Source organism: Loxodonta africana, chromosome 22, assembly GCF_030014295.1.
Source record: "Loxodonta africana isolate mLoxAfr1 chromosome 22, mLoxAfr1.hap2, whole genome shotgun sequence".
NCBI classification, from domain to species: domain Eukaryota; kingdom Metazoa; phylum Chordata; class Mammalia; order Proboscidea; family Elephantidae; genus Loxodonta; species Loxodonta africana.
Window position 1 is genome coordinate 25072803 of NC_087363.1, and position 22048 is coordinate 25094850.

Below are 22048 nucleotides of genomic sequence, written 5' to 3' on the forward strand. Positions count from 1 at the left end.
AGAGACTGAACCAGAGGAAAATATTTGGTAGTTATTGCATACTGGTTTACAGTGCAATGAGTTACTTAATATGACCTTTCTAGCCATGTATGGTCTTGTAACTCCCGCAGAATGATTGGGTGGAAACTATGCAAATTATGTGCTTGTAGTCCACCAAGAGGATTAGACAGCTTGCTAATAATGCAAATAAGGTGCGTGGAACCCTAACAAGGGGATTGGTTAGCTTTGCCATGCTGCTAGGCTGGAAGCCAGTCCCAGAAACAATTTTTGTACTTTACTGACTACCACCAAGAGGAAGAGCTGGGGTGGAGCACATTCTTTGGACCTGGGGTCCCTGCGCCAAGAGCCCCCTAGACCCAGGAGACAGAGAGATCTGTAACATTAGAGATGGCGAGAAGTGAGATGGCAAGAAGCGGCAGCAGAGGAATGGCGGTAGCAGAACTGGGGATAAGCATGAGACGACACGGTGGGTGGCCCACTGAGCAAGTGACTACAGAGCTGAGCGCCTTTGGGCAGGAGGCTTCCTGGTGGAGTGGGGTACTGGGCACTTGGTGGAGCTAAAGGACTTTGTAACAATTGCCCAAGCAGGGCAGGGACCAGGGTGAGGGGCAGAGAGCTGAGGGGCCAAGAGAGAGGCTTGCTTGCAGCCACGGCTGAGCAGCTGTCCTGACTGAAGAACTGTATCTTGAGTCGTTCCTGATGCTGAATTGTAACCTGTTACTTCCCTAATAAACCCCATAACGTGAGCATGGTCTGACAACATAGCAGTAGAGAGTGCTGTGGGAGGGATGGCTAGTGTCAGAGTTGGTAAAAAGGTTGGAGGGTAGAAGTATGTTTGACCTCCGCCTCATAGGTATCAGCCTTGGGCTGTTGGTGCTGATAATGATTCTAGAGGAGGAGGTCTGATGTCACCACGCCATTTTAAAGTATTTGTAATATATGATTTGTACTGTGTATACACACGTGCACGTATGATTTGTATTATATATACACATAAGTGTGGTTAACGCTGTGTATATGATTTATACTATATATATTAGCATTATAGTAAGTACATGCTTATAATTTACAAATAAGTTTTCAGATATTGGAGGTGTATGCTCACAATTTTTTTTATTAACAGGAACCACTGTCTCCGGATCCAAAAAAAACCCAGTGCCCTCGAGTCGATTCCGACTCATAGTGACCTTATAGGACAGAGTAGAACTGCCCCATAGAGTTTCTGAGGAGCGCCTGGTGGGTTCAGACTGCCAACCTTTTGGTTAACAGCTGTGGCTCTTAACCACTGTACCACCAGGGTTTCCCTCTCTTGGATTAAAAAAATCTCAATTAGAGAGTTTGAAAGATAAAATGTACTGATTATCTCTCTTGGATGATCAGTACATTTTATTTTCTGAACTCTGACTAATTGAGACTTTTTGGTGATTCTTTTGTTAGTGTAAAATTATTTCATATTAAAAATTTACGAGAATAGTACGAAGACCTTCCATTTTGCCTTTACTGAGAGTCCTTAATTGTTAACATCACATTTGCTTTGTTATTGTCTTTTTCTGTATGCGCATATACAGTTGATTCCCATTATTTATGAATTTGCCTACTCATGAAAATTTATTTGTGCCTCTAAAATCAGTACTTATGGCACTTTCACAGTCAGTGGAAGACACGCTCAGAGTGGTGAAAATTTGAGTTGCCCAACAGGAACTGTCCCAGCTGAGGGCAAACGAGGCGGTGCTCTGCCATTCTCCTTGTCTCAGCTTTTAAACAAGTGGCCTTTTCACAGTCTTGTTTTTGTGCTTTTTGTTGGATGTTGTGCTGATTAAAATGACCCCCATAATGCAGTGCCGAAGTGCTCTCTCCTGTGCGTAAGTGCAAGAAGGCTAGATGTGGAGAAAATATGTGTGTTGGGATGAGCTTTACTCAGGCATGAGTTACAGTGCTGTTGGCCTTGAATTCAATGTTAGTGTATCAGTAATATGGTACATCCAGAGAAAGGAAGAGGAAATCTGTCTTCTGCAAGAGTAGCCACTCTGGAATGTATTAAAGTAACATCTACAGTGTGTGATGAAGCTGTGGAAAAGTGACTAAATTTGTGGATTCATGAGATGATGACCTATTGGAAAGAACATAGGGGACAGTATTGTTGTGAGTCAGAAAGCCAAAGAGATTTACAGTCACAGGGAATGTTAAATCTTTCTCAGCTGGTTCTGTCTGGCTTGCACATTTCCAAAGATTATACAGCGTGAAGATGTTAAGCTTGGAGGTGAGGTGGGTTCTGTAGATCAGGAGACTGGTAGAATTTAGAAAATACTTGCTAAGTATTATACAGAAAGTGGATTATATGGGAGAGCAAGTTTTCAGTGTTCCACCAACCTTTTTCTTGGTGTTTATGAGGCGAGCCAGTGTTGAGAGGTTTAACCACACAATGTACTGTCCCATCCCACATCCTGTAGTTTCGTCAAAAGTAAGGTTTTAGTTAATATTTTTGTAAAATTTTAAATGTTTAATCTTTCTTTAATGTTTTTCTTTCAGGACTTCATTTGTAAACAGTCTTGTATAGAAAATATTGTGCCCAAAGACTGTCATGAAACTAGCCCTTTATTTCCCCTAGGAGCAATGATTTAGTATTCATGGTGATTTTATGCAACATGACCACCGTAAATAATGAGAATTGACTGTATATACGTATTTTTTTCTGAATCACTTGAAAGTTCCGTGTTCCTTTACCTCTAAATAACTGATTGTTTATTTCCTATTGTCTTACGTTACAAACCACTAGAACAATCAAATCAGAAACAGATGGAAGGTTTCAGTTGTTTAAAATGCTGTAATACAGTAAAACCTGTGACAGCCAGAATCTGTGTAAGGCAGAAACCTGTCAGAGAAGGACAGCTCAAATATCTTCCACTAAAATGAGCCAATAGAAAAGTGGTAAGACTGCACCCTGTCAGAGGTGGAAAACATGTGAGACCCGGAAAAACAAGGCAGTGCCACCGAGTTCTGGCTTTCGCAGCTTTCACTGTGTAATATGTATCGGTTGTACTTTATCAAGTATTGTATGTCATTTAGAATAGAAATTGCATATAGCATTATAGAAAGTGTCTCATATAATGTGATTTCACGTTATTTTGGTATTCCTGATTAGAAACGTATGAGTTCATAAAGTGCCTTCAAAACTGGCATTTACAGGGAGGGGGCTTCACTTGTGGGAAATTTAACTCCTGGGAACTAAGTCATGTGTTTGTTGTAGATTTTAAAGCTTAGGCAAGAATATTTTAGGCGTACGCCTTAATTAAAAATAATTCGTGGCTTAGTGCCAATGGCACCAGATGTACTTCTCAAAATAGTGTTCAGCGTTTTCCCAAACGAAAGGGATTGATGTGTTAATGCTGTAAAGGAAGACTGGATAAGTGAGACAGTTAAAGCAAAGAATGTTTTAATGAATCACGTCAGCTATTTACCTCAAGGTTTTTTTTTCCCTGAATAGATAGTACTGCTATAAGAGGTCACTATATAGGCTGATTCTTTTTTTTTTTTTTTAAAGTGGAACTTTATATATTAACCTCTCAAGTCTTTCTAAATATCAAACACCTGGCTCAACATAGGGTATTGTGGGGCAATGAATTGCTTTAATATGGCCCTTCTAGCCATGGTCTTGTAGCTTCCACAAAATGATTGGGTGGGACTATGCAAATAAGGTGCTTGTGGCCCACCAAGGAGATTGGACAGTTTTGCTAATGCAAATAAAGTGCATGGAACCCTTTGTAGGGTATTGGTCAGTTTTGCTATTCTGCTAGACTTAAAAAGAGCCAATCCCAGATGTTGGAGGGGGACCTTGCTACCATCAAGAAGATGATCCAGGAGCAGCACATTTCTTTTGGACCCAGAGTCCTTGTGCTGAGAACCTCCTAGACCCAGGAAGCAGACAGAGCTGTAACACTAGAGTGGTGTGAGATGGCAAGTAGTGGTGGCAAGCATGGGAGAGAAACAGTGGCAGAAGAACCAGGAAACTGGTGTGAGATGGTGTAGTGGGCTTCCTGGCCCACAGAGCAAGGTGGCTACCGTGGACTTGCTGATCCACAGAGATAGAGAGCTGAGCACCTTCCAACAGGAGGCTTCCTGGCAGATTGGGGTGCCTCTGGGGACTTAGTGGTGTAGCAAAAGAACTTTGTAACACTTGCCTGAGCAGGATGAGGACCCAGGCTAAGAAGCGAGGTCCCAGACTGAGAATGAGGGCCCGGTGGCAGCAGTTGAGAAGGTGTCCTGATTGATGAACTGAATCCTGTTTCCTGAGTTGTATCCTTTTACTTCCAATTGTTCCTGATCCCTAGTTGTATCCTGTTGCTTCTCTAATAAACCTCATAATTTTGAGTATGGTCTGTTTGAGTTCTGTATGGCCATTACAACAAATTACGGAACCCAGCAGAGATGTAGAGAGTGCCTGGGAGGTACGGCTGCTGTCAAAACTGGTGAAAAAGTTGGAGAGAGAGGGGTACAGCTGACCTCCTCCTCCTAGGAATCAGCTTTGGGCCAATGCCGATGTGGATTCTCTCTCCTCAAGTTAGAGGAGGCCTCACGTGCCGTTTCTGCAGGTGTGTTGTATCAAACGAGAACTGAGAAGTTAGAAAATTTGGAAAAACGTAGTATTCCATAAGACTAAAAATATATTGCATAGGCAAATGAAATATGAATTAAAACATAAAAAAAGGTGTTCACCTCCACATTAAGTGCCTGTGCACATACATAACAAACAATTTTAATGGTAAGATAGAGCCAGCTTTGTGTTCTGCCTTTTAAAGGAGATCATAAACGTCCAGGTTTTAAAACAAATCTTTAAGAACTAGAAAACTAGGAGGTCAAGTCAGAGTCCACAATAGCTGAAGATTTTAAATGTGTTCGTGAGATTTCCAAAGTTTTAAATTTGTCATTGCTCTTTAAATATATATATATAACTTGCACCGAGGGGAAAAAAGAAGCATTTTGGCTGCCTGACGTATGCGCTACCATCGTATACATTCTGGAATGGACAGACTATCTTTGAGAACGTGGAACTAGAAAGTAGAACATAAAGGTTGTATATATATTGAAAGTCAACCCTTTGAGTTTGTTGAAAGTGGAATACAAACAGCCATTCAGGTGAATTGGTGTGGAAGGTTTACTTTGTACAACAATGATTTAGTTTCTTTAAAACTTCTTATTTTGAAATATACAAAAGAAAATTAGTAAAAATGTTGACTTAAATAATTATGAAGAGAACATCCATTAAACTACAACCCAGATCAGAAATAGAATATTGACAACAATCTAGAAACTCTAAGTATGCGTTCCCCAATCATAAACCCCTTTGTCCCCACAGAAGTACTCTTTTCCTTGAGGTACCATCATGTTTGTATGCACCCCTGAGCAGTATAGTGTAATTTTGTTTATTTTTAAATTTTATAAGAACGGAATCATGGTGTGTATACTTTTGTGTCTTGAGCCGTGGAGGAAGTATTTGCAAACATGAAAAAAACAAATTGAGCCAGAATGAGATAGATAGTCCAGCCATTTAGCCATATATCTGTACATAAAATAGATTATTGTAGGATAAAGAATAAATCTCTGAAAAATCTATTCAGCTAGTCTCTGGCCCTTATAATTCACTTGCAAAGGACAGAGAGCCTATATGATCTAGTGTGATCTGTTGGAGCTCAGTGGGCTGCAGAGTACAGGCTAATATGTGGAGGCCTGTACGCCAGGAAAAGGGCTTGCTAGGTCAGGTGTTGACCAGGTCTCCAGAAAGCGGTATCACCGAAGTTAATGGCAGGTCTGTGGTCCCATGCCATACCATGTGGATTTACAAGTAGAAACCTGAGTTTAATGGCATCATATTTCTGATTTATTTTAGTGTTTTTTTTTTGTTTTTACTTTTTTCTCTCATCTCCTCTTTTTCCATTACTTTTTACCTTCCAACTTTACTGTGGTAGAATTGATGTACAATAAAATGGTCCATATTTAAATTGATACGGTAAATTCAAGGTAATGAATGTTTTCATCACGCACGAAAGTTTCCTCATAGGCCTTTGTAATCTCTCTCCTCTCCATCCTTGTTCCGTGGCAGCTGTTGATATTACAGATTCATTTGTAGTTTCAATAAATTTTATATAGATGTTGTTGTTAGTCGCCATTGAGTTGATTCTGACTTATGGCAATCCCATGTGTGTCATAGTAGAACTGTGTTCCATAGGGTCTTCAAGGCTGTGGCCTTTCGAAAGGCCTGTCTTACAAGGCACCTCTGGAAGTTCGAACCACCAGCCTTTCAGCTAGTAGTTAAGTGCATGACTGTGCTACCCAGGGACTCCCTATATAAATCCAATTATACGGTATGTAGGTAGTCCCTGACTTATGGCGTATTTGAGTTATGAATCACACTTAAAACTGTCTTTTTTTGTACATCTTATCATTAGTAATATATACTGCTTGTAGTATTGCACCATGTAACTTGCTGATATTGTTGTTCTCTGATGTTCACTCGCAGATGTTCAGTGTTACAATTTACTTTTCAAAACATTGCTGTATAACAGTAATGAAAAGTAAAAAAAAAAAAAAGTGCTCAGCTTATGTTAGAACTGACTTACAATGAAGTCGTTGAAACAGAACCCTGTTGAAAATCAGGGACTACCTGTATATTCTTTTTTGTCTGACTTTTTTCACTCAGCATAATGGTTTTGAGATATATCCACGTTGTTCCATACGTAGTTTGTTCCTTTGTGTTGCTAATTAGTATTCCATAACTAAACCACAGTTTGCTTACGCTTTCACTTGTTGATGGAAATTTGGGTATTTGGGTGTTTTCTAGTTTTGAGTTATTGTAAGCAAAGCTGCTGTCAGTGTTAGTGTGTAAGTCTTCATGTTGACATGTTTTCATTTCTCTTGAGTAAATACCTAGGTGTGAAATTGTGGGATCTTAGGGTAAATAAATGTTTAACCTCTAGAAACTGCCGAACTGTTTCCTGAAGTGATGGTCAGGGCCTTGAACCGGTTTGGTCCAGCTTGACCCCTTGCTGAGAATTTGGTTTTCCACCCCAAATATACTGAATAAGAATTTACAGTTTAACAAGATCCCCAGGTGATTTGTATGTATGGGACCTTGTTAAAATGTAGGTTCTGATTCAGTATATCTGGAGTGAAAAGGCAAATTCTCAGCAGGTGGTCAAACTGGAATGAACCAGTTCAAAACCATTTTACATACACTGCCTGTAGTGTATGAGAGTTCCAGTTTGTTCACATCCTTGTCAGCACTTGATATGGTTTGTGTGTATAATTTTAGTCATTCTGACGAGTGCATAGTAGAATCTCATTGTGATTTTGCTGCATTTTTCTAGTGAATAAGGCTGTTGAGCATTTTTATGTGCTTATTGACAGTACATCTTTTTTTGTGAATTGTCTTTTTTTTTTTTTAGTTTCTCATTCAACAGTTTATGCACAAATTGTTTCATGACATTGGTTGAATTCCCCAGTGTGTCAACACTGTCCGCCTTTCCATCCTGGGTTCTTTGTTTTCATCTGTCAAAAAGCAAAGACGAGAGGGCAGGAAGAGACAGGAAAGCTGAACAAATGGAAAAGTGAATTGTCTTTTAAAGTCATTTTTTGGGAGGAGGTTGAGTGTGGGTCTCCAAGACCACCCTCATGTTTGAAGATTCACTAGGACGTCTCATGGAACTTGGCATATACTTGTACTCTGGGCTAAGATGATAGTAGGGATACACGGCCAAATCATATGGGAAAAAGACACAGGTGGAATCTAGAGGAACCCATGTAAAATCTTATGCTCTCTCCCTCACGTGAAGGGGTCACACAGAGTACATTATTTTCCCAGCAACAAAAATATGGCAACATTTAATGGGATCTTTCTGCTCGGGGAAGCCTATTAGAGACTCCCTGCCCTATATTTTTATTGAGGACTGGTTATATAAGTACCTCTGCCTAGCATATACCAAAATTCCAGACTCCCAGAAGAAAACCAGGTCGTCTTCATAAATGATATTGTTTGGACAAATATCTAGGCATAGTGAACCACCCGTACCCCTTAACTGTTGATAAGAAACACTTTGAGGGTCAAATTCTAAGACTCCAGCCAAAGGCCAACTTTGCAAAGAGGCTTTACCAAGGATATTAGCCTCAGGCCTGCTGTGTTAATTCTTCCCTGCACAGTAGTTTGTCTCTTTCTTTCTTTCTTTTATTCGTAAATACCTATGTAGCAAAACAAGGAGCCCTCATGGTGCGTTGGTTAAGCGCTCGGCTGCTAACCAAAAGAAGGGTTGGTGGTTTGAACCCAGCAACTGCTCCACAGGAGAAAGATGTGACAGTCTGTTTCCATAAAGATTATAGCCTTGGAAATTCTATGGGGCGCTTCTTCTCTGTCCTGTGGGGTGGCTATGATTTAGAATCGACTTGACGGCAATGGATTTTTGGTAGGTAACATTTGCCGTTCCAGAATTCTTCACTTTTACGATACAGTGACATTGTGTTTTTCATGTTGTGCAACCATCGCCGTTATCCATCTCCAGATTTTTCCATCACCCTTAATGGAAGCTCAGTGTCCCCTTTCACGTTCATTTTTTTAAATTCATTTTTTGTTGAGAGTATACACAGCAGAGCATACAATTCAAGGATTTCTGCATGTACAATTCACTGACTTTTTTTATTCTTAAGTTGTACAGCCATTCTCATTCTCCTTTTCCAAATTGTTCCTCTCTCATTAGCATAAACTCACTGCCCCTTAAGCTTCCTATCTAACTTTTTGAGTTGCTGCTGTCAGTTTGATCCCATCTAGATAGTTCTTTACAGTTTGATCCCATCTAGATAGTTCTTTAAAAGAGCATGATGCTCAAGGCAGACATTCTTTACTAATTAAGCTGATCTATTATTTGGTTTATAGGGGATGTTTTTGGTTTAAGGTTTAAAGATTATCTCAGGGCAATAGTTTCAGAGGTTAATCCAGCCTGAATGGCTCCAGAAAGCCTCCACACTTTGAAATTCTCTTGTGCGTTTTCCCCTTTTGATCAGAATTCTTTTATAGAATCTTCGATCAGAATGTTCAGTAATGGTAGTTGGGCACCATCCAGTTCTTCTGGCCTCATGGCAAAGGAGGCAAGTTGCTCTTGGAGGCAGTTAGCCACAGATTCCATATCCACCCCCCGATTCCTGACTCTCCTTCCTCTGTTGCTCTAGGTGAATAGAGACCAATTGTTGTACCTTAGATGGCAGCTTGCAAGCTTTTAAGACCTCAGGCACTACACAAAGGACTAGGAGGTAGAACAGAAGCACTAAAAATTGTTTTAGGCCTATTAAATTGGTTTGTCTGCCCCATGAAATCATGACCATAAACCTCTAAACCAAGAAACCGATCCCATGAGGTGTTTGGTTATTTATAAGCAGCCTCAGTAGCGGCTCTTTGTTGTTGTTAATATATTGCACACCATTTGCCAATTAAATTTTTTCAGGTGTATAGCTCATTGACATCGCTTACATTAATTGTCTGGGACATCTTTAAGGATGTTTTTCTTGTATTTTATTACTGGAACTAGTGCCCATGACAGGTTCACCAGTCTCCATCTTTCCTTAATTCAGATCTTACCACTGGATAATTGAAGGTGTCAGGTTTCTACTTTTTCATTCTTTTTACCAGTCTCTATAGTGGCTTATAGAAGTGATTTTTGTGTCTTAAGTATAAACCTGGTAACGATTTAATTTCTCAAGTTTAATATCTATCAAGAAATTGACCTTTCCTTGAATTGTGTATATAATTTTTTTGTTGTTGTTGTTCTGGTCTGCTCAATATGTATGTCTCAGCACGGATCTGGATTTTTAAGTGGTTTCAATACAGTTGAATTGATGAGAATTTTTATGCAGCACGTATATTGTGGGTCATTCTGCTGAATACTGGTGTTACAGATTTGAGTAAGACACTGTTCTGTCCTCAAGGTGTTAACAGCCCAGACCAATGTATAAACCAGTCATTTCAGTACTGTGTTGTGAGTGGTGCAGTGTTGATGGGGCTTCACGGAACACTTCTTGTAGCAGAACTTAGTCTCATTCTGGTCTTTGTTAGGTCTCCGCCTAGCACATTATTGTACTTTAAGATGCCAACACTATAAAATTGTAATGCTTGTGCATTTTTAAAGATAAGTAACAAGTTGTCAGTGGATCTGAATTGTACCCAGATACATTTTTTAGGAATACATAATGGAACATTTGGGATGTACTGGGTATAGCGTTGAGCCAAAGTGTGGAGTTAGGCAAAAAAGTAGGAACTCAGAGAACCCATGTATTTAAAAAGTGACAGGTTAACCAGACTGACTTGGAGGGTGTAGATGGCAGTTTGACTTAGAAGATATCCTCTTAGTGGTTCTTAATATTTGGTATCATGCAGTTCTTTTCAATCTATTATTTTGTAATAACAGTTTTCAAAGGAAAAAAAGGATGGTGTGTTTCTGTCACTTTCTTTTGCTTAGTCTATTTGATGCTGAGTTTATATTGCTTTTATTTCTGTAATGTGGAAGTCATTCAGCATTTATTTGAGCTATACTTTTATAATCCTAATCCTTGGAGCCCTGGTGGTGTAGTGGTTAAGAGCTCAAGCTGTTAACCAGAAAGTCGGCAGTTCAGATCCGCCAGCTACTCCTTGGAAACCCTTTGGGGCAGTTCTGTCCTGTCCTGTAGGGTCACCATGAGTCGGAATTGACTTCATGACAGCGGGTTTTTATAACCCTTGGAGTACAAGCTGTTTTTAAAATTATGGGTACAAATTTACATATATAGTAGTTAAGTATGTAACTATACCATGTTTTATCATTAAAGTATTATAACAAAATGCAAGTAGCATTTTTCTGTAACTTAAATGGGGAAAAATGTCTTGGTATACAAATATTTCTTCTTTTACGGGAAAACTGTATTGAAAATTATGTGTGGCTATAATTTTATATGTTTTAAAATCAGTTTTTAAATTTGCCACTGAAGTTCGTATTATATTACTATTCTGTCCATTAGTGTTTCTTGTTGCAACATTTTGATTTATCTTTTATAAGTGTTGTTTCTCACAGACTGTTTTCTTCAAGAATAATGTTAATAGAATTTAAAAAGAAATTTTTTTTATCCACTTATAGAAAAATGTCTTTATGCCTCATTTGGTTCCACAAAGTATTTAAGGAAGTTACTAAATTAGCAGTTGTTGTATTTTTGAGTTTATAAACTCAGAATTCAGATTTTTTGTCAGTACCTCTGTTTTTCTCATGTGTAACTTCTGTCGTTCTTAGGCAAAATGCTTCATGGATTTCAAAGCTGGAGGCACTTTGTGTCATGTTCTTGGGGCTGCTTACAAGTATAAGAACGAACAGGGATGGTAAGTTTTGTATTTATTTGCAATTTTGATGTGATGTTTAAGTTATTTAATGTTAAGTTCTGTTTCTTTGTATTGTGTTAGAAAACTCTGTAAGCACGTTATGATTTAAGTGCAAAGTAGGTTGTGTTCCATCAGGGGCCCTTGTTTAATTTGCCTGTAGCCAAGAAAAATATCGAACTACTATTGTATTAATTAGGCAAGCCATTTCTCATATATGGTTGTGTATAGATAGCGTGTAGTTGTATTCAGCATTAGATGTATAACTTCGTTTTGTTCTTTAATAACCCTTTCAAAACTCAATTGTTTTCTCCTTTTAAGTTTGTGTTGGTGCTGTGTGTTTTTACTAATGGGAAATGTGTTGATTCAAGGATCAATTCAGAATTTTTGTTACGAGTTACAGATTTTGATAGATATTCCGAGGGACCCCACGTGGCCCAGCAGACCCTTGAGGTAGTAAATATTGGCGATATGAGGCAAGGATAAGACCGTTTTACTTTAGTTTTTTAATTTTATTTTATGAAAAATTTCAAAACGTGAGGTAATACATGAAGACACCTGGCAAAGACTGCACATAAATTTTATTCTAGTCTCCTCCTTCTTGGCCTTTTTCATGAAACTTTTTGAAACATGGTGTACTACATACATTTTGACATTTCTAAAACAGAGGAATGTACCAGAAAAAAACAGTGGTTCTGCAAAACTGGGATAATACCTATAGCATACCTCCAGCGAACATGAAAATACACAAGGGGATAAAATTGCATAGGTCAAGCTTTCTGCCCAAGTAAATGAAAACCAAAGGGTTTGTATCTCAGGAAAATTACAATTACAATTACAATGTATTCTTCATTATTGCAAAAGGAGTACTTACAGCTAAGAAGCAAGAACAGCAGTCCGGTGATACTGCAGGACTGCTCACAGTAGAGCGTTCCTGCTGCTACGTGTGGAAGCAACCAGTGGGGCCTGAAAATGAATGTGAGCTAAGAATAACTTACAGGGATTCGTGTCTCTGGAAAATTAGCACTGCAGTTTATTGGAAAGGCAGTACTTACAGTTCAGAGGCAAGAAAAGCAGTCCTGGAACATTGCAGGGCAGCAGCTCAAAGCTGAGCAGGGCCCCTGCAACACGTAGAAGCAATAAATGGCATTAGGGAAAAAATGGCAACTGTGAATGAATGAAAGCTAGGAGTAGCTTATTCTTGTGATAAATATGTTCTTATGAGAATGCAGTAGCCAGGAAATGTACTGAGGAGGCTTATCTCACAAAAAAGGCAAATCAGACAAGAGTTTAGCAAATTCACACATGCAATATGCGTCACCTAATACAATACCCAATCAACACAATAATGGGGCCGCCACTCTGGTTTCTTCTGTTTCATGCAGTTAAAAAGGCACCAACCTTGAGGCTAATGCACTAAAACCAGGATACCACCTTACCAAAGAACTCCAGGGCCAGAAGAAAGTGGGCACCTGTATATCCTGCAGGTTATGAAAGGGTTTTAAACTCCTTTTGTTAGACTCCTTGAATATTGTTGTTATCGTTAGGTGCCTTCAAGACAATTCTGACTCAGTGACCCCATGTGTCAGAGTTGAACTGCCTCATAGATTTTTCTTGGTGGTAATCTCTACAGAATCTGATCACTGGGCCTTTTCCCTGTGGAGCTGCTGGCGGAATTCGAACTGCCAACCTTCCAGTTAGCAGCCAAGCTCTGAACCGTTTGTGCCACCACGGCTATGTTTTGTGAGATTGTGATGTATGTTATATACAGGATGTGGGGTTTACAATTAATGTTGTTGTTATTAGTTGCCAGTGTGTTTATTCTGACTCGTGGTGACCCCATGTGCAGAGTAGACCTGTGCTCCATATGGTTTTCAAGGCTGTGACCTTTTGAAAGTGTATCTTCAGGCTGGTCTTCTGAGGCACCTCTGGGTAGGTTTGAACCACCAGTCTTTATGCAAGTAGTCGAGTTTGTGCCACCCAGCTGCCCACAATTAACTTTACCCAAAGATTTTGGTCTTTGTCCTTGGTTTCTGAGAGAATCTCTAAAGCCTTAGACTTCCCCAGTGATTGAAGACTGTTATCCATGACGGCTCCAGATCATACCTATGCTAATGAGTTCAGTCTGGGGTAGGGGCTGGCCATGCCAGAAAGGTCTACCATGTGATGTCAGCCTGACCTCAGGGGAAGGGGAAATTGAAGGTTGAGTTTAACCATTTGGGCAATGGTTAGATCAAATCTGTCTGCTTCATGAGACCTCAGTAAAAGCTCTGGATACTGAACCTCCATGAGCTTCCTTGCTCGTGATAGACATCAGTGTGCGGAGAAGGGTTGTACCTTTGGGACATGGAAGTCCTACGCTGAGAACCTTCTTAGACCTCATCCATTTTTATCCTTTTTGCTATCATGAAACTCTTAGTGTAGTGCTTCCTTGAGTTGTGTGAGTCATTCTAGTGAATTATCATACCCAAGGGAATAATGGGAACCCTAAAATTTGTAGCCAGCAGATCAGAACTGAAAGGGACCTGGGGACCCCTGAGCTTACGACTGGCATCCTGAGGGAATACAGGGAACCCCGAAATTTGTTGCCAAGAGGTCGTAAGTAGAGGGTCCCTGGGGAGCCCTGAGCTTACGGCTGGTATCCTGAGGAGGTAGCAGCAAACCACAGATTGTAGCCAGCAGGTCACAAGTGAAATGTTGTGGGGACCTTCAGGCTTATGGTGGTGTCTGAACTCTGGAGCAGACTTCACAGTCTGGATACCTGTGCCCTCGAACTTGTGAGATATGACCAGTCTCTGGTGGTTATGGTAAGAGGAGATATGGTATTTGCATTTGGTATCAGAACAGAATTGAACTGATCATTCAGTGGTTTTAAATGTTCTTACCAGCTGGCTTTCAGGGGTCATCTAATCTGCCATCCTCAGGATCAGGATCAGGACATAGATCCTAGAAGTACAGATCCTTGCCCAGGTCAGTGGTGGAGCTAGACTAGAATCCCTGTTGTTCCCACAATTTTGCTTCTCCCCTCACTCTTCCTTTTCTGTTTTCTAGTCCTTTTTCTTCCTTTTCTTTCCTAAACTCGGGGGCTGCCATACCGTTGGGAAATTCAACTGCTGGGACTACTGAGTATTTAATGATGATGGTGCTGAGTTTGAGGGTGGTGAGGGAGCTACCTCACAGGGCCTGGAGTCTATGTACTTGAAGTTGTTTGATGGTTTCAGTTGTGTTGTCTGTTTGCAATTTATACTCTTAGAAAACCAAACCAAACCCATTGCTGTCGAGTCGATTCCAACTCAGCAACCCTATAGGATTCCCAGGGAGCACCTGGTGGATTCGAACTGCCGACCGTTTGGTTAGCAGCTGTAGCTCTCAACCACTATACCACCAGGGTTTCCTTTATACTCTTAGCATCATCTAATGTGGGTATTTTAATTTCAAAGTTAAGCTAACTCGGTACATGATAACTGGGAAATGCAAATATTCAGTTCGGTAATCAGGACAAGTTTATATAGTATACAGTTTATTTATAATAAGTAGATAAATAGATGTAGGCTTTTGTGTGCATGTGCTGGAACTTTTTACATATTGGTGGTGGTGGTAGGTGTCGTCGAGCCGGTTCTGACTCATAGTGGCCCTCTGCACAACAGAACAAAACACTGCCCGGTCCTGCGCCATCCTTATAGTCATTGTTATGCTTGAGCCCATTGTTGCAGCCACTGTGTCAGTCCACCTCATTGAGGGTCTTCCTCTTTTCCACTGACCCTGTACTCTGCCAAGCATGATGTCCTTCTCCAGGGACTGATCCCTCCTGACAACATGTCCAAAGTATGTAAGACACAGCCTCGCCATCCTTGCCTCTGAGGAGCATTCTGGCCGCACTTCTCCCGAGACAGATTTGTTCAGTCTTTTGGCAGTCCATGGTATATTCAATATTCTTTGCCAGCACCACAATTCAGATGCGTCAACTCTTCTTCAGTCTTCCTTATTCATTGTCCAGCTTTCACATGCATATGACGTGATTGAAAATACCATGGCTTGGGTCAGGCGCACCTTAGTCTTCAGGGTGATATCTTTGCTCTTCAACACTTCGAAGAGGCTCTTTGCAGCAGATTTGCCCAATGCAATGCGTCTTTTGATTTCTTGACTGCTGCTTCCATGGCTGTTGATCGTGGATCCAAGTAAAATGAAATCCTTGACAACTTCAGTCTTTTCTCTGTTTGTCATGATGTTGCTCATCGGTCCAGTTGTGAGGATTTTTGTTTTCTTTATGTTGAGGTGTAATCCATACTGAAGGCTGTGGTCTTTGATCTTCATTAGTTAGTGCTTCAAGTCCCCTTCACTTTCAGCAAGCAAGGTTGTGTCATCTGCATAACGCAGGTTGTGAATGAGCCGTCCTCCAACCCTGATGCCCCTTTCTTCTTCATATTGTCCAGCTTCTCATATTATTTGTTTAGCATACAGATTAAATAGGTATGGTGAAAGAATACAACCCTGACGCACACCTTTCCTGACTTTTAATTAGTTAAATGGATATGAGTTTGTTGTTATCAAAGGTAGCTTTTGCTCTTTAGTTCCTTTTCTCGCTCCCACCAGGGTGTTTCCTGACCTAAGACAAACAGCATCCCTGATTTGGAATAACCTGTGGAACCAAACCCATTAGTGTCGAGTCATCTCCAACTCATAGTGACCATACAGCACAGAGTAGAACTGCCCTACAGGATTTCCAAGGCTGTAATCTTTACAGAAGCTGACTGTCACATCTTTCTCCCAAGATCTCTGGTGGGCTGAGTGCTCAACCACTCTGCCATCAGGGCCCCTTTGACTTGTAATAAATCCATTGTCATCAGCTGAATTCCAACTCATAGCAACTGCATATGACAGAGTAGAACACCCCATACGGTTTACAAGGGCGTACATCTTTATGGAAGCAGAATGCCACATCTTTGTCCTGTGGTGCAGCTGGTGGGTTCGAATTGCCTACCTTTTGGCTAGAAGCTGAGTGCTTAACTACTGTGTCACCAGGGCTCCTCTGACATGGAATAAACCCATTGCTATTGAATTAATTCCGACTCAAAGTGACTCTAGGACAAAGTGGAACTGCCATGTGGTGTTCCCAAGGCTGTAAATCTTTATGGAAGTAGAATGCCACACCTTTCTCCGTTGTAGTGGCTGGTGGGTTCGAACCACAAATCTTTTGGTTAGAAGCTGAGCACTTAACCACTGAGCAACCAGGGCTCCTTTGACTTGAAATACCAAAACGAAACCCGTTGCCGTTGAGTCGATTCTGACTCATAGCAACCTTATAGGACAGAGTAGAACTGCCCCATAGAGTTTCCGAGGAGCGTCTGGTAGACTCAAACCACCCACCTTTTGGTTAGCAGCCGTAGCTCTTAACTGTTACGCCACAAGGGTTTCCTAACTTAGAATCGTAGGGTACAAACTCCCTGATGTTGACTCTGGATTCCCATTTGGAACTCTTTTCTGTGTTTTATTGTTCGGCTTGTATGGCAAGTCCTGACCTGGACTCTTGTGAGTTTCAAAGTAAAATGGTTTTTCCTAGGTCATATATTGGAATTCACTTTGCATCCCCAGTGGCAGCACAGTGAAATAGTAAAAAAAAAAAAAAAAAAATTATTTGTTTTGTTGTTGTTGAGAATATACACAGCAAAATACCAATTCAGCAGTTTCTGCATGTACCCATTAGTGACATTGGTTGCATTCTTTGAGCTGTGCGAGCATTCTCACCCTCCTTTTCATAGTTTTTCCTCCTCCATTGACATAAATTTACTGTCCCCGAAGGTTCCTGTCTAATCCTTCAAGTCGCAGTTGTCAGTTTGCTTCCATATAGATAATTCTTAAAGGAGCATATGCTCAAGGCAGGCATTTTTTACTATTTAAGCTAAACTGTTGTTTCGTTCTAAGAAGAATTCAGGGGATATTTTTGGTTTAAGGTTTAAAGATGATCTCAGGGCAATAGTTTCAGGGGTTCATCCACCCTCCATGGCTCCAGTAAGTCTGGAGTCCATGAGAATTAGAAATTCTCTTCTGCATTTCCCCCCTTTTGATCAGGATTCTTTTGTAGAATCTTTGATAAAAATGTTCAGTAACAGTAGCTTTCCAGTTCTTCTGGTCTCACGGCAAAGAAGGCAGTTGTTCATGGAGGCAGTTAGTTGCACAGTCCACATCATCCTCCAGCTCTTGACTCTCCTTCTTCCTCTGTTGCTCCAGGTGAATGGACACGATCTGTTTTGCCTTGGGAAACCCTGGTGGCCTAGTGGTTAAGTGCTACAGCTGCTAACCAAAGGGTCGGCAGTTCGAATCCGCCAGGCGCTCTTTGGAAACTCTATGGGGCAGTTCTGCTCTGTCCTATAGGGTCGCTATGAGTTGGAATCGACTTGACAGCACGGGGTTTGGTGTTTTTGGTTTTGGTTTTGCCTTGGACGGCAGCTTATAAGCTTTTAAGACCCCAGGCATTACGCATCGAGCTAGAAGGTAGAAAGAGCACTAACAAATTACTAGGCCAGTTAACTGGGATGTCCTGTGAAACCATGACCCTAAACCTCAAACCAAAAAAAACCAAATCCCATGAGGATTTTGGTTTTACATAAGCAGCCTCAGCAACCACCCCTTTTTTTTGTCATTGTTGTAAATATGTCTATCACACAACATATGCTAATTTAACTTTTTACAGGTATAGAACTTACTAACAGCAATTACAGTAGTCAACTGTGCAACCCTACCCTTAATCAATGTGATATTTCCATCACTGTTAACCCACAATGAAATATTTTTATCCGAAAGGATTTAGGTGGTTTAGAAAGATACGTAAGATTTTAAAAAGCTTCTTAGGTTAAAAATGGAATCAAAAAGGAAGTAAAGGATAGGAATAGAGACTTTAAAAGGATACAGGAATAAGAATTTTTCCTTATCTTTTTACTTAGGTTGTACCAGAATTACCCCCTTTCAGATATAATTACACACCCAGGGGCAGTGCTCCCCCTCCCCCATCCCCTGTGACTTACACACTTGTGAGTGGATCACCTGCACTCTTGACAGTGCATATTTTAGTAACTTTCCACCTTATTTCTGATGCACCTTTATAGTAAGAAACCTGAAAACAAGCCACTAGGAACTTTCTTAAGACGGTAATCTAAGCTGAAATAGACTTAATTTATTACTGAGTGGTAGTGCATGTTTAAGGAGAGATGATACCGTTCATTTTTGTTATTTTAATTGTAAGAGTAATTCGTGAATACATACTTTAAGAAAGTTCACAGAACTGCAGCATATGAAGTAAAAGTTATGTCTGTTCTCTTCCCTGCTGTGTGTCCCTTCTGTGTTAGTTAAGCACTGTTAACAGGTATTTATATTCTTCCAAATCTCTTCCTGCACTTTTACGTTTATATGAATTTAATTTTATTATTTTAGGTAAATGGCACCACACTGTATGTGTTCTGTAATGGCTTTTCTTTAGACGTATTGTCAGTATGGCAGTCTTTCTCTGTGGATACATCATCATCTTTTTCTTATTTTTAATTGTCTGTTTAGTGTTTAATGCCATAGTGTGCCCTGTTTTATACAAGACCAGGAGTCTGGGGTGGAGGTGTGCATTTTATGTTCACTCTGTGTTCTTTGGAAACCCTGGTGGCATAATGGTTAAGTGCTGTGACCGCTAACCGAGAGGTCAGCAATTAGAATCCGCCAGGCGCTCCTTGGAAACTCTATGGGGCAGTTCTTCTCTGTCCTGTAGGGTCACTATGAGTTGGAACTGACTCGATGGCAGTGTTTTTTTTAGGTGCATGGTGAGTGTATCTGACAAATTCCTAATGCTGTCATTGGTGGGTCTATCAGTTATCTGTTGCTACAATAATTCTGTGGAATAAACAAATATAAAACTTCAGTGGCATGCAACAGTAGACTTTCATTTTTGTTGAGAGTCTGTGGGTCAGCTGGGCAGCTCTGATCTTCGTTGAACTTGGTTAATCTCAACTGGGCTCATTTATGTTCTACAGTTAGCTGGAAGGTCCCCTGGAGGTTGTGTGATCTAGTACAGCTTCAGTAGGGTGACCTGCCTCTGCTTCATGTGGTCTCTCATCCTTGAGCAGGCTGGCCCAGGCTGCATCTTGTGGTGGAGGCAGAGGTGTCTAGACAGAACAGAAGTGTGGAAGACCTAGTCTTGGAACTGGCACATCTTCACTTTTATTGCACTCTCTTGGCCAGAGCAAACCATAAGATCGCCCAAATTTAGATGAGAAGGGACTAGGGGATTGCAGGGCAAAGGAAGAGAGTTATAGAGAAACCATTTAATTGCATTGGTGTACTCAGTCTACCTCACTAGGTTAACGTATGTTTTTGGTTTCAATTAAAAAAAAAAAAAAAACCATTGCCGATGAGTCAATTCTGACTCATAGCGACCCTATAGGACAGAGTAGAACTGCCCCATAGAGTTTCCAAGGAGTGCCTCGTGGATTCAAACTGCAGACCTTATGGTTAGCAGCCACAGCATTTCACCACTATGCCACCAGGGTTTCCATGGTTTCAATAGTAGTTGCAAATCATCTTCCAACAAAGCTGTACTGTGTTATCATCCCACCAGCAATATATTGTGGGTTCCTTTTTCCCTGTGACTCGCCAGCAGTGTATTTGTGTTACCTCACCCTTTGATCTTTATCAATCTATGATAGATTAAAATATATAATTTTAGTTTTAATTTGCATCTGTATTATGGATAGGCTTAAACATCTTTCCATATTATAACAAGCAATTCTTATTTAAATGTTCTTGATAATTTCAAAATAAGTCAGATAAAACCTTTCTACTCAAGATTATGCCATATTTATCTGACTTCTTTATTCCACTACCAATATATTTTAAATACTTCTTTTATGTACATAGCATACTACTGATTCAGGAACATTTTAATCTGTCGTGTTATTAAATCATTGCTTGGCAAACCAATTTAGATTTTTATTATAGAAAACAATATACAGAATCATGTGTCACTTAATGTCAAAGTATGTTCTGTGAAATAGGACGTCATGTGAATTGGACATTGTGCAAACACCATAGCATATACAGGCGCTCCCTGGATTTTGAACGAGTTCTGTTCCTAAGTCTGTCTTTAAGTTTAATTTGTACATAGGTCAGAGCAGTTAGATATGGTTCATATTTAATGTCAGTCAAATGTTTGTCTTAGTATATAGCATACAGTGTACCTATGTGCGAAAACATTAAAGAAACACTTGCAGATACACAAAAACATCTTTAGTATAATAATAATAATGTTTTGATGTGCATTGCAAAGTAGTGCCCATTTTATTTATGAACCATTGTGTGTGCCTCAAAATTTTAATATAATCTGCTTATGGGGGTTGGTTTGTAACTACGGGTTGTACGTAAGTCACATGTTCCTAACTCGGGGTCTGCCTGTATGATCTTACGGGACCATAGACGTATATCTGGTTGGACGTTGCTTGAGTGGATGTTATGCAGCACGTGTCTGTGTGTGTGTGTGTAAGTAGTGCTATGAACTATTTACTGTCACCCATCTTCAACTTTGTGTAATTTCACCTGTAAACATTTTACTATGTGTTTCTAAAATCAGACTTCTTGAAAAAATCGCATAACCACAGTGGCATTATCACAACTAAGAAAATGAACAGTAATTAGTAATTCCTCAGTATTATCAGATATCCACTTAGTGTTCATACTTTCCTGATGGTCTTGTGAATGATTTTTTTTATCTCGTTTGATCAGTGTCCAGACAAGGTTCATGCATTGTGTTTGGTTGGTACGACTCTTGTCTCTTAAAAAATGTGTAATTTCCCTTTCCACTCTGTCTTTCCCTTGGAAGTTATTTTTTAAAGAAAATTAGGTTTGTCTTGTAAGAGTTGCCCATGTTCTGAATTTGTGAATGTGTCTCCAGGATATCATTTAACACGGTCTCCTAAATTTGTAGTAAATTGGTGGTTATATCTAGAGGCTTGATATTATTTAGCGCAGTGTTTTTAGCAACAATACTTAATAGATGGTGTTGTGTTCCTCTATCCAGAGGCACAGGTGTGATTGTTTTTCTTTGTGATGGGCAGACATTGATGTTCGTTGTCTAGAGTCATTATTTCATTATGTTGAATTTGTTACAACTTCACAAAACGGATGTAATTTTGAAAATTGGAATGTAGACATTCTAATGTGTAGATATAGATCCTTAATGTTATTGTGATCATTTCTTATTGTTAAAAGAATGATTTTCTGTCATTTCTTCATTAGCTGGAATATTTTTGTATAGAGAATCTTCACTCATTAGTAATTGGTTACCTTGAGGGATATTTAGAAAAGAAGCAAATCTGTTGCCGTTGAGTTGATTTCAACTCATGATGACCACATGTGTATTTACAATAAAAAAAAAAAAATTTTTTTTAAAGGCAGGATAAATTCTTGATTCTTTCTCTTAACAGGTTTCGTTTAACTTGGATCTTCATTTGCAGATAAATCCAGCTGTCTCTGTTTTTATTTGTCTTATGACTGCTTTCAAACTATTTTTTAGTTCTCTAATAAAAATACATTTCTTTGGCCACAGCATCTGAATCATTTACTAAGGAAACAAGTTTCTCTATGAGTAATGAATAAACTCTTGTGTAAGCGATGTACGTCTGTCTGTGGTTCTTATGT

The 22048-nt window shown here is 39.8% G+C and overlaps 1 protein-coding gene across 3 annotated transcripts in view; it reads left to right on the plus strand.

Moving 5' to 3' along the window:
* Positions 1–22048, plus strand: part of SMARCC1 (SWI/SNF related, matrix associated, actin dependent regulator of chromatin subfamily c member 1) — a 173113-nt gene that overhangs the window by 17887 nt on the left and 133178 nt on the right. For all 3 annotated transcript variants that reach the window (XM_023547771.2, XM_023547772.2, XM_003409685.4), the window contains exon 3: positions 11295–11380. In XM_023547771.2, the coding sequence (XP_023403539.1) occupies positions 11295–11380 (86 nt within the window). The remainder of the gene's footprint in view (positions 1–11294; positions 11381–22048) is intronic.